Genomic DNA, 13,856 nt, shown 5'->3' on the forward strand with positions numbered 1-13,856 from the left:
AAATATTATTTACTTTGCAACAGTGCTATTCTTTAGATATTATCCTTAAAGTCAATTATTTGTGTGCTATTGACATGTTAAATTTTTATTCAAGAGTCTAATAATGATTGTGAAGATAATCAAACATGGAACAGAGGGTTTTCCAAGAGAGGCGGTAAGGAAAATTTAATGTTTTTGTACAATTTGTGTTTAAGACAGATACTAAGCTGACAAAACTGATTTAGAAGAGCTATAAGAATAATTCTGGTGATGAAGAACTTTTAAATTCTTTACTTGATGTTCTCTGCTTTTAAATCTTTAGTAAATGAATATTTAGTAGTCTTTGTTAATCTTCCTCCCTCCCATTCAGTTCCACCGCCTTCCTTTTCTTCTTCTTCTTTTTTGGGGGGCTTGACATCAGAGCCTTGCATTTGTTAGGCAAGCACTCCAACAAAGTTAAACCATAGACCTGGTGTGTTCATCAGTGACTAGCACCTCACTTCCCCATACTCATTTTCACTCACTAATGCCTACAAATCAAAGCTTATCATCCATTATATACCATTTTTTTTGATACTTCAGTTGATAGACACAATGAGAGTAGTTTCCACTTTTGGCCAACATAGCTAATTTTGGCTAGAGCATTATATAAACATTTGTGTGCAAGGTTTTGAACATGCCTTCATTTTCTGGAATAAAATCTCCTTGCCTTATGCTTAACTTTTTGAGAAATTAGCAATTGTTTGCCATAGAAACTACGTCATTTTACATTCCTGGTCTCAGTGTACTGGGATTCTGGTTCCTTCACATCTTTACCAATATTAATTATTGTCTGTCTTTGATGCTAGCATATAAGTGGGTACCTTATTGTAGTTTTTGTTTGCATTTTATGGTGACTTTGATGTTGAGCAGCTTTTCATGTATTTATTGAACATTTGTGTATCTCTGGAGAAATCAGTGTGCAGATTGTTCATTTTAATAGTTGGAAATTTGATTTAACTTTTGTGTTATTATTAAGGTGTGATATACAAAGGATTACCATTTCATAAGTCAGGTAATGAGTATATTTATTTTTGGGCAGTGTCACTTCTTTACTTTGTGTCCCCTGGCAATTTTATTTTTAGTGTTTTATGAGTTATTTACACATTCTCATTATCACTCTTATCAGATGCATAATTTGAAAATATCTTCTTACCTTCCTTTGAATTGTCTTTACTTAAAAACTTGAGCAGTACTAGGGTTTCAACTCAGGAGGGTTCTGCAGGTCTTCTGCTTGAGATATTTCAATCCCTTTAAGCTCTTACTTTTCAGATAGGGTCTCCTGTTTGATTTTCTTGCCATAGCTGGGATGACAGGTATACACCACAGTGCTCAGCTTTTTTTTCCTGTTGTTTCTTGAACTTTTTTTGGCTGGACTAGCTTGACTGGCTCGACTGGAATTGCAATTTTCCTGATTGTGGCCTCCTGAGTAGCTTGGATGACAGGAATCAGCCATTGATGCGTGTTGTCTTCACTTTTTTGATGATAGCTTTTGAAGTACCAAAGTGAATTTTTTTTTTCGGTCAGTCATGAAGTTTGAACTTCATGGGTGCTATCCACTGAGCTTTTTTACTCAAGGCCAGTGCTCTGCCACTTAAGCCACAACACTACTTCCAAAGTGAAATTTTTATGTAATCAGATTTATGTTTATTTTTTTAGCTGCTTGTGGTTGGGTGTCATATCTAGAAAATTTAGCTAATCTGAAATCATACAGATTTTTTCCGGTATTTCTACCCTAAAATTTCATAGTTTTAGCTCATACATATAAGTGTTTGATCTATTTTGAGTTTGTTTGCACACATGGTATGAGGCAAGTTTTTGTTTTGGCAAATATCTAGATATCCTGGTATCATTTGTTGCTGCTTTATATTGATGCATTAGGTATGGCTCTTGGATTTATCCACCTTTCAATTGAACTTGGATGCACAGATTGATACTTTTTCATTAAATTTGGGAAGGGTTTTGCTTTTTTGTGAAAATACTTATAATTTGACTTTTTAGCTGTTTAAAATCTAGTTTTTTCCTTGTATTGGATTTTTTTTATTGTAAAAGTTATGTCCAGAGGGGTTACAGTTATGTAAGACAACAGTGTCACCTTTCCCTTGTTTTCTCCTAGTTTTTTTTCCCTCCTTACCCCTCTACCCTACAAATTATATAGTTCATTTTCAACAGAGTGTCTAGTGAGTATCATTTGTTCACCCTTTGTCTCACCATTTCTGTCCTCCCTCAACCCTCCCCCAAATAGATAAACTTGCATACAAGACAAAACGACAAAGAAGGAAAACAAAACAAAAACAAAAAGCAAAATAACAAAAACCTATTGTTTCCATTTCTTGAAGTTCATTTTGATAAATATCATTTTATATGATCATATGAATATAGCTATTGAGCCTTTGTGATCCTCTCCTAAGAATATCCTCCTCTGGTTTTAGTTTTAAAGCTATTTTAAATTGATAACATTAAGTATGTTCACAGTGTTGTGCAGTCATCATCTCTCTTATCACCCTATGCCCATTTGGCAACAATTCATACCTACTCTCTGGTAATTTTGTGAGTTTGTGTGTGTGTGCACGTGTGCATATGCGTGCATGTATGCATGTGTGCCTGTCCTTGGGCTGAAATCAGGGCCTAAGCGCTGAGCCTGACCCTTTTTGCTGAAGGCTAGCATTCTACCATTTGAGCCACAGCTTCACTTTTGGCTTTTTGGTGGTTAATTGGAGATAAGAGTCTCGCAGACTTTCCTCTCTGGGCTGATTTAGAATCATGATCCTCAGAACTCAGGAGCTAGGATTACCAGCCATGAGCCACTTCTATTGTTCTATATTCTTTATGAATTTGCCTGCAACTGGAACGATAATGTTTACCCTGTCCTCTTCAGCTGATTTTATTTAGCATTATGTTTTAAATATTCACCCATGTTATAGTATGTATTAGAACCATATTCCTTTTTATGGTTAAATATTCTATTGTATATATTTGCCACCATTTTGTTTGTCCATTTTGGCTATTGTAAATTATGTTGCTATGAATGTTACAGTTGTTTTGAGTCTCTGTTTTCAAATCTTTTGGTCATTTAACTAGCAGTGGAACAGCTAACAAATGAGACTAAAGTAAATTAAAATGCCACAAAATTTTCTGTTTATAATCACTAGCCTTATTATTATTATTATTGGTGCCAGACCTGAGGCTTGAACTCAGAGCCTGAGTTTCGTGCTGTCCCTAAGCTTTTTTGCTCAAGGCTAGAACTCTACCACTTGAATGATAGTTCTACTTTAAGATTTTTCCTGGTTAGAGATACTATTGTAAAGGACTTTGTTGCCCATGCTGCTGTCAAACCACAATCTTCAGAACTCAACCTCATGAGAAGCTAGGATTACAGGTATGAGCCATCAGTGCCTGGCTCATCTCCAGTATGTATTTCCTCCCCAACCCCCCGAGTTGCTCCAGCCTTTGTATAATAGTTAATTTTGAAAATTTTGTTCCTTTTCTTCATTTTAGGGAGTAGGAGAATGTATAATTACTTATTTTTCATTTTCATTGATAATCAGTAGTGCGTATCTCTTAAAATTTTCATTCTATTTGTTTCATTGTATGTAAAATACAAGTGGATTTTGTATATTGAAGGCTTAATGACGTTGATAAATTTCTGGCAAGTGGTTTATAAAGTAGAAATACTTACATTTCTTTTACATAAGAGTTAAGTGATTTATGAACTTTCTTTTCTGAAGATAGTTACCAAACATCTTCAAGACCTGCAAGAGATTGTGATCTGTCCTTTATGAAATGAAGAATATGACTTTTTTGAGATGCTATTTGAATATATTTTTAATTTAAAATTTTTGTTGTAAAGATACTGTACAGAGGAAATGAGTCCATTTCCTATCGAGCATTGTTACCCCCTCCTTTGTTTTTCACCTACCATCCCTTCCCCCCAAATCCTACCCACCCACCCCTCTCGGCAAAGTAGTAAAGTTAGTTTTCAACATACTGTCTTGTACATCTCATTGTTACAATGGGTCATACTGTATCTTTATTTCAGCATTTTGTTATTTCCCTTCCCCTCCCCAAATTAGAAAAATGACAGCAGGGGTTGTGCCATGGGGGAAGAACATACAAAGAAACAAAAAAAAAAATCGATTACATAGTACTTGTGGAGGTGGGAGGGAAGAGGATGGTAGGGGAAAAACAAAGAAGGAGGCAATAATACTTGATAAGAAATGTACTCATTACCTTGCTCATGTAACTGTAACCCCTCTGTACAGTATTTTTACAATAAAAAACTTGTTAAAAATTACATAGTACATTATAAGTACATTAAAAAGAATAACAAGAAAGATAAAATCTCTTGTGTCCCTATCTTGGGGTTCATTTTGCTTAGCATCAGGTTATATGGTCATATTTACATAGCTTTTGACCTCTTCTGCTTGTCCTGGGCATACACTAGTTATTGCAGATAAGGGATACCATGGGACTTATGTTTCTTTGGGTCTTATTTCACTTAATATAATTTTTTCCAGGTCTTTCCATTTCCTAACAAATGGGGCAGTATCAGTGGCCAAAAGGGAACCCTACTGCATTGTTGGTGGGAATGTAAACTTTTTCAACCACCTTGGAAAGCAGTATGGAGGTTCCTCAAAAGACTCCACATAGAGCTCCCCTATGACCCAGAAATCCCACTTTTGAGCATTTACCCAAATGATCACAAACAAGGCCATACTAAAGCTACCAGCACAATTATGTTTATCGCAGCATTATTTACCATAGCTAAGATAAGGAACCAACCCAGATGCCCCTTAGTATATAAATAGGTCAAGAAAAATGTGATACACACACACAATGGAATTCTATGCCTCCATCAGAATATGACTTTTATTATCTTTCAAAGTAAGTTGATGTTCAAGCTGGGATTATAGCTCAGTGGGAGAATAAATGCATGATACCCTGGGTTTGATTTTCATTACTGTTCTCCAAAATGTTATGTTAGATGTAAAGTGACATTTAAAGAGGTTAATTTTTGGCCAGGCACCAGTGGTTCATGCCTGTAATTCTAGCTACTCAGGGGGCTGAGCTCTGAGGATCACGGTAAAGCCAGCCTGGGCAAGAAAGTCTATAAGACTCTTTATTTCCAACTAACTACCAGAAAAACTGAAAGTGGTGCTGTGGCTCAAGGTATAGTGCTTGCTTGAGCTTAAAGAGCTCAGGGACAATGCCTAGGCACAGAGTTCAAGCCCCATGACTGACCAAAAAAAAGGTTAATTTTTAAATATCTTAGTCACTATAAAAGTTAAAATTATTCTGTTATAAATATGTATATATGACTACCTATATTTTTAGTGGGAACATTGTCTCATTTATTTCATGCCAGAAAAAAAAAAAAAAAGAACTGTTGGATAGCCCAAAGGAGCAAGTAACTTCTTCCCAGAGATATCTTATTTTGACATTAGTGTACATACTCGATAATTTATAAAGTGTTAATAGGTCTGTTTTTGACTTCTTAATTCAATATTTTATTTTAAAAGTGTGACTTTTGTTTATTTTTAACGTTGTGCCTTTTCTTGTGCCATTGTGGGCTTGAACTCTGGGCCTTGTACTGGAGCCTGATGCTCTTACTCAGCTTTCTTGTCCACAGTTGTTACTGACCATTTGATCCATGCTTCTAGTCTGATTTTGCTGGTTAGTTGGAGATGGAGTCTCATGGACTTTTTTGCCTGGTTTGGCTTTGAATCATGATCCACCTAGTCTCAGTCTCCTGAGTAAGATTACATGAGCCAGGATCTCCCAGCTTTTAACTCTGTATCTTATTCTTTAACCTATTTCTTTAACAAAAATGATTCATAAGATTCTATGAAATAGTTTCTGCTTCTCTCTTTATAATTCTACATAATACCCATGTTTCAGTTCTAGTTACTGTTTTAACATAACTAGAAACTACCATCAACTCTGAAGAAAAAAGCATTTTCTTTAAATGTATGTTTCTATTATGTTTGGAGACATTAAGGTATAGAGATGCTGAGGCCTTGTATAGTCATTGGCTCAGACACAGAAGATAAGTTTAAAAAGGACCTATCTTATACTTACAGAAAAAGTAAAAGCATAATGTATGGGTTAAGCAAATTAATCACAAATGAATAAAATAAATGAATCAAAAGATAGACTGGGGAAACTCTCTAAATTGGACATGGGAAATAAGAATAAAGTTAAAAGATATGTAAAATAGACCAAGAATGCCTGCTTGTCTATCATATAGTAAAATATCTCCCAAGGAGAGGATAGAGAATATGGAATGAAGAATATTAAAAAAGAATATATGACCTTCCTAGAGTTAAAAAGGCACAGAATCTTGATTAACCAGAAATAAACTCATGCTCATTCATATATATATATATATATATATATAAAGCTTAGTATTTCCAAATTAAAAAATAAGCTTGAGAGAAAAAAAGAAAAGATTTACTTGTTAAAGTACAATATCTTGGCAACAGAAGTTTTTCTTTAGTAAAGATTGTCATTATATAGAATAGTAAATTCAAATGCTGAGGATAACCCAAACTAGTGTACTCAGATATTTAGGTGCTATGGAGAAATAATACCATTCAAATAATAGTATCTAATACTCTCAGAACATTGCAGAAAGAATTACTAAATCATACACAGTAGTAAGAAGGTAAAAAATATAGAAAGAAATAAGTAGAAATTAAGAATCAGTGAACCAGAAAAAGATAAAAATGGTTTCATTTGTAGGCATATCAATAAACTGATAAGTATTGATTATGTAAAAGAGCAACAACTATTAGGTATTTAAAAAACAAAAAAATAGGTGTTCTTTGTCAGCTTGTCTAAAATAAAAACTAAAAGATTTCTTAAATAGATTAAGTTGAAAGGAAATCAGAGAAAGTCTAATAGAACTCTGAAGAAGAAAAATAGATTTAAAATAATTTAAAGATTTCTGAAATGTTCATGAAGAAATTGATAAAAATATATTACATCATTTGGGTAAAATTAGGTAGAAAGATTAATAAAACAAAAACATTAAAGAAACAAACATTAAAGGAAAAACTATAAAACTAAGATGTTAGAAACAAAAATCTATGTATCATTACTTGGAATATAGGTAAACATATTTCAGTGCCAGTCCCTGGTAGCTTTTGCAATCCTTGCTATTCAGGAGGCTGCAATCTCTGAGGATCACAGGTTGAGTAAAAGCTAGCCCAAATAGAAAAGTCCATGAGACTCCTAACTCCAATTAACTAGCAAATAGCTGAAAGTAGAAGTGTGGCTCAGGTTACACCACCAGCATTGAGTGGAAAAAGTCAAAGGAGAGTGCAAGGCCCTGAATTCCAGCCCTAGTACTGGCCCCCACATGTACATGGAAGGCATACGTGTTACCCCCTCCTCCCCAGAAAAAAACCCCACAAACCTAAGAAACAAATTTCATTGCAGAGTTGAAAATAAGAAAAATATAAGATAATATTAACCCCAAAAAGTTTATATATAAATGGGAGAGAAAATATAATCTAAATTATATTAAGGATAAAGATATACTTAATCCACCAGGGAGACAAGTAGACAACAGTCAGATTCTCAATTTTTTTTCCTCTGTAATTGTCACTTTGATTTGCCGTTACATCTAGACCTACATCTTTGACCTAAGTGGAATCAGATTTTTTTAAATTTTATTTTATTTTATTTGAGAACATACTGTACAGAGGAGTTACAATTACATGGGCAGGATAATGCATACATTTCTTACCAAGCATTGCAGCCTCCTCCTTTGTTTACCCTTCACCTCCCTTCCCAGCCTCCCCCCTCCCCAGTGGAATCAGATTTTACTTGAACTGAATTTGTTTGGTTATCAATTGAATTAAAAATTATTTTAGCTGGGTTCTGGTTGCTCATGCCTGTAATCCCAGCTACTCAGGAGGCTGAAATCTGAGGATTGTATTTCAAAGCCAGCCTGGACAGGAAAGTCTGTGAGACTACTAAAAAAGCCAGATGTAGAGCTGTGGCTTAAGTTGTAGAGCACTAGCCTTGAGCAAAAGAAGCTCAAGGACAGGGCCCAAGCCCTGAGTTCAAGCCTGGACTGTTGCTCAAGCATGCGCGTGCGCGCGCGCACGCACGCACACACGCACACACGCACACACACACACACTTTTTTTGTATTTAGGAAATGAGACTTATGTGTCTACCTATCTGTGCTTTGAAAAGGTGTTTATTGTTATTTTCTATAAGGAGGAATCATAAGCCTACGATTTATTTAATCTGTCTGTAAATATAGAAATACCAGTTAATTGTGAAGTTGTGGCAACTTTCAGTGTTTTAGTCAAATGACACTTTTACTCGTTTTTTTTGTTTGTTTGTTTGTTTTTTGGTCCGGTCTTGGAGCCTGAACTCTGGGCCTGGGCGTTGTCCCTCATCAATTCAGCTCAAGGCTAGCGCTCTACCATTTGAGCCACAGTGCCACTCACTTCTTTTTCTTTTTGCTTATGTGGTGCTGAGGAATCGAATCTAGGGCCTCATGCATGCAAGACAAGCACTCTACCACTGAGCCACCTTCCCAGCCCCTTTTAGTTTTGATTCTCAAAGCAAGCATTGTTTTTTCTATCAGTAAAGGAGAACATTCATAGGTCAATTGTGGCTTTTCTTTTTAATAACTATCCATTTATGCTTTAAAGTGTTTACTTAAAACCACTGAATTATACATAGCTTAAATTTTGTCACTGTGGTTCCAAGATTACTTTGTTTTTATTGTGTCATTATTGTGTCTTTTCTGTGTATTTACTATTGTAGGCTTTCAAGATGGAAATGAATCAGAAGCTTCCGGGCCACCCAGAAGAGGTGGAAGAGGTAGTTTCCGAGGTTGCCGTGGAGGATTTGGTGGTATAGGAAGACCAAGTTAGTAGTAGATTGTAAATGGTGTTCTCCATTTGTTAAAAAGGAAATGATAAAAAAAAGTATCACATGAGGTTTGCTCAGAGGATTAAAATGAGTATGTATTAGCACATTGGCTCACATAAATTAATGACCAACATTATATATCACATTGTTATTTTCAGACACAAATTTAATTACATACTGGTTAAGTTGAAATACCTGAATTATTTCAAATTTATGTAAGCCATTTCTTTAGTATTACATATTGTTGAGTGTTTTAGAGCCATGTTGCTAGGGCTGACCTTATGCATAGGTGGCTCTGTCCTATAATATATATTCTTTTGTCAGTGTGGCTTCCTACCTCAAATTTTTCAGTCATTATTTTTCTACACTAACCTATTATCTTCAGAAGTCATCATTAAAATAGCACATGTCTATAATAGGTGAGAACAGATAAATGATTTTGAAAGTTAAGAACATACATTTGTAATAGCTATTTAATAATACATAGCAGATTAATCTTTTCTAAAAAGTGAAGAGAAATTCTATACCTCATTGATAACATTATTAGCAACAGTGGGACAGAACTGCTATATTCTGGAGAAGAAGCAGTGAAATGAGGCAATGTGAAGTGTATGGATGTAGTAACAGAGCTACTTTCAAGAGGAGATAGATTTTGTTTATGTAATATTTTGGTATACAGTTGTCCCTAATTTATTTATAAAATAATTTTAATAAAAATGTTTACACTCAAAGCTAGTTCTCTTCTTGTGCCACACCATTAGTCCAATTTTTTGAGATATTTATAATTTGTGTGCTGTACTTAGAAAAATACTGATTGTAATTTTTTATCCCTACATCTTCTAACTTCTGAAACCACACCATGATGTTTTACTGAATAAGTAACAATTTAAATTTTTCCCCCCAAATTTTTCTTACTGAATAAGATTAGAAACTTCTTAAAAGTGACAATTTAAATTTTTCCCCCCAAACAAGGCAGTGAGAACAACGATCAAGATGAGGGAACACAGCGTGCCAGTGGTCTTTTTGGTTCTAGAAGACCAGCCTTAAGTGGTGCAGGTAAGACAACACTTACTGCTGAAAATTATTTCTGTACAAGTATTAATCAGTAAACCTAATCCTAAACTATATATGAGGTAGCTCCTGAATTCTGGTAGGAACTATAGGCAAAAATACAAGGATAATTTTGCCTTCTCAAAATTTGCAAACAACAGTTATTTTTTCTTTTATACCAGTTAATATGAGATGTGAATTATACTTTTGAGGAACAAAAAATTAAGCTTGCATTGCTTTCAGAGAAAGCTTTCTAAGTTAGGGGAAAACAGTTTGTGCAATTTGAGGAGAAATGAAAAAAGTCTCCCACAATTATAGATGAAAAATGTTCAAATAAAGGTAAGACTTAAATCTAGGGAAAAAAGATTTAAAGGATTTCTAAGAAGTTTCTCAGTATTGACTAGAGAAAAACTGATTTACATACAATAGAGGGATCTGTGCTTTTGCTAAATATTCTGTAAAACAATGCCTTACAGGTAATGGTGACACTTTCCAAAGCAGAAGTGGTAGTGGTAGTGGACGAGGTACGTTCTTATTTGATTTATATGTTGGAGATTAAAATGATTGTAAAGGTAATTGTTACTGTCCTTAGACACTGTAAGGAATATCTTACATACCCTGTATTGAAAATTTTGTTAATATTCTCCAGGTTATTTTCTGATCTAGACATTCATTATAGGAATTTTATACTATAGATGTATTTGTAAATGCTTTAAGGATGTTTAGAGTCTTCATTTATACTTAAGTAAAAATTTAAGAAGTATCTAAGGTTTTATCATGAAGATATACTGTGCAGGTGTTAAATATTGAAATATATTTATCTGTGTGTTGAAATAAGTATGAAAAGTAAGCTAATCTTGGTATAGTTATATAATTTGGTCTAAAGAATAAAGTTAGTTCATTGTGATTTTTTTTGCTTTGAACTTTTTTCAGGGTATTACTTAAATGTATGATTTGTAAGCACAAAAAATATTTGATGTCTTAAAAAATTATCAGTACTTGGGGCTGGGAAGGTGGCTCAGTGGTAGAGCGCATGCCTTGCATGCCAGAGGCCCTGGATTTGATTCCTCAGCACCACATAAGCAAAAAGGAAAAAGCCAGAAGTGGTGCTTTGGCTCTAGTGGTAGAGCGCTAGCCTTGAGCTGAAGAGCTGAGGGACAGCGCCCAGGCCCAGATTTCAGGCCCCATGACCGGACCCAAAAAAAACAAAAAACAAAAAACAAAATTAAAAGTACTCAGTAGTCTGAGTGCATGTTATAACAGCTCCATGCCCTTGGATTTTTACATTTTTTTCAGTATAGAAAAATTTCTTAATGCTCACATCATCTATGAAGAAGGATTTCAAGACCATGTACAGAAAATTAGCTCACATGTAAAAAATGTTATGTATTGATTAACTTTGACAATCATAGTACCTAAAAGTATTACAGATTATTATTATCTAAAAAAGTTGAAAAGATAGCTCATAGAAGAAAGTTAGCAGACCAACTTGCTCTTCAAATAGAATTAGCCAATAGATGGAATTGGAAATCCTTATACAAACTTGGTTTCTGGCTAGTATATTATTAAGTAGGGTTCTCAGCATATAGATTAATGAAAGGGGAATTTATTAGAGTAATTGTCTCACTTTGTAAGGAGGCTAAAAGTTAAACAGTAGGCCATCTGCATGCTGGGAATCAGGAAATACAGTAGCATGACTCAGGCCAACTGTCAAGGACCTAGTACCAGGGAAACTAGTATAACTTTCATTCTGGAGGCAAAGGCCTGAATATGATTGGGAGCTGCTGATGAAAGACCTGGAGCCTAAAGACTGGAGAATCTAGGATTCTAATGCTTAAGGGCAGGGAAAGAAGGGCAGCCAGCTCCAGAAGAGTGCTGTTCTATTTGGTACCTGCCCATTTCTGTCCATTAATTGAAATACTGATCTCTTCTGGAAATATTCTCATAAACATAACCAGAAAATAATGCCTACCAGTTTTCTGTATATCCTTAATTTAGTTAAATTGAAACCTAAAATTACCATTACAGCTAGTATCTGAGAACTTGAACTTATTTGTACAAACAACATAGTTTTTTCTGGATTTTAATTTTCCTTCCAAGAGTTGGAAATTTTGTATTACATGCACCAAGAAGATGCATTATTATTCCCCAATGAAACTCTGGGTATTGAGTCTCTGATAAGCAAGTCTGGTAGTTAACATTTCTTTCTCTTACATTGTCCTAACTTTGTGATTTCACTAGGAGAATATTCTTGGCAGGTTGTACCTCGTTTTCTCTAGGCTTTACCTCACCTTTTTCATCTCTTGGCTGGTTTTGTTCTTTGTTATTTCACTGTAGTGCATCAGAGCCATGAGTAGTTGGTCCCTAGCAAATCATAAACTGGAGATAGTTTGGGGGTACTTTTCAAGATGAATTTTAGGTGTTTTTTTCAAGAAAATATAGTACTTTGCATAAGTAAAAAATAGTATAGTCTCATCTGCATAAAATCAGCATTTTGAATACCAGGATTCTAATTTTATTTAGTGCTAGGAATCAAACACAGGTCTCACCCATGCTAAGCAAGCATTCCACCATCATTTTTAAGAAATGCCTTTAAAGATGTATGAACTTCTAGGACTTGTCCTCTTTGAAGACAAGTAGTGAAAATTAAGATGTTGTATACTTTGTATCTTGACTGTCACTATGAATTTCTTTAATAGGTGGTTATAAAGGTTTAAATGAAGAAGTAATAACAGGCACTGGAAAGAGTAAGTTTTTACTTTAGATAATTTGATATTTGTAATGAGACTCATTTTACCTCTTGATTTCTAAAAACTATCACTTTTTGGCTTAATCACCTTTAAGATTCTTGGAAGTCAGAAGCTGAAGGAGGAGAAAGTGGTGACGTTCAAGGTATTTTGACATTTGAATGATCCTTATGAATATATATTTTGCATTTTACTAAAATACATAATGTGGAGTTAAATTTTAAAAATTTGAACAGTGAGAACTTTACTGGTAAGCCCCAAACTTGATTTTGTTATTTTTTTCTATTTTCTCTTATGCTGCTAGTTGGCAGAATGTAAACTTCTTTTGTTGTTGTTTAATCCAAGGACCGAAAGTGACCTACATACCCCCTCCTCCACCAGAGGATGAAGATTCCATCTTTGCACATTATCAGACAGGCATAAACTTTGACAAATATGACACTATTCTTGTAGAAGTATCTGGACATGAGGCACCACAAGCAATTCTGGTCAGTGTATTATTTCTAAATTGATATATAGTATACTTTGGTTTTAAAAGGACATGGTATTTTAAGTTGATATTAATACAGAATTATTTTTAGCATCTAATGTCTTGTTGGAAATTTAGAAACATATCTACTAATTTAAGTAGAATTAATTGTTGCGGCAAAAGAGAAACTACTAAGTTCATCTTCACTTCCCATACTAGAATGGAACTCTTTTTGAATTTCACTGTTTAAGAAGGACAGTTTTTCTAGAGATTAGATATCTTCACTTCCTAAGTATGTGCCTTTGTGGGAGTAGATTTTCTAAAGAGAGTTGAGGGAGGGATTCTTCTGTCTCCTGTTAATAATTATGCTTATAATGAGCTCTCTTTACTGATTAGCATTCTTTTTAAAAAATAATTGATATCTTACAGGTTTAAGGGGACAGAAAAATGTTTTGAGAACACCGTCAAAAGGGAATAGTTCTATCAGCCATAATAAATATGCTTAGGATACTTTTGTTTTTGTTTTTCTTTTTGTTGTTGTTGTTGGTGGTTGTGGGCTTTAACTCAGGGCCTGGGCACTGATCTTTTGTGCTCAAGACTAGTGTTCCAGCACTTTGAGCCACAGCTCCACTTCCAGTTTCTTTTTTAGGTGGTTAATTGGAGTCTCATGGACTTTC

At 34.5% G+C, this 13,856-nt stretch overlaps 1 protein-coding gene across 4 annotated transcripts in view; it reads left to right on the forward strand.

The window, feature by feature from the left end:
* Positions 1–13,856, forward strand: part of Ddx4 (DEAD-box helicase 4) — a 58,713-nt gene that overhangs the window by 27,034 nt on the left and 17,823 nt on the right. For 2 of the 4 annotated variants that reach the window (XM_070041189.1, XM_070041192.1), the window contains 7 exons: positions 95–154; positions 8,806–8,910; positions 9,886–9,969; positions 10,440–10,487; positions 12,663–12,710; positions 12,808–12,855; positions 13,056–13,198. In XM_070041189.1, the coding sequence (XP_069897290.1) occupies positions 95–154; positions 8,806–8,910; positions 9,886–9,969; positions 10,440–10,487; positions 12,663–12,710; positions 12,808–12,855; positions 13,056–13,198 (536 nt within the window). The remainder of the gene's footprint in view (positions 1–94; positions 155–8,805; positions 8,911–9,885; positions 9,970–10,439; positions 10,488–12,662; positions 12,711–12,807; positions 12,856–13,055; positions 13,199–13,856) is intronic. The other 2 variants (XM_070041190.1, XM_070041191.1) reach the window with 2 other exon arrangements.

Source organism: Dipodomys merriami, unplaced genomic scaffold (assembly GCF_024711535.1).
Source record: "Dipodomys merriami isolate MVZ:Mamm:240054 unplaced genomic scaffold, mDipMer1.0.p SCAF_30, whole genome shotgun sequence".
Lineage (NCBI taxonomy): Eukaryota > Metazoa > Chordata > Mammalia > Rodentia > Heteromyidae > Dipodomys > Dipodomys merriami.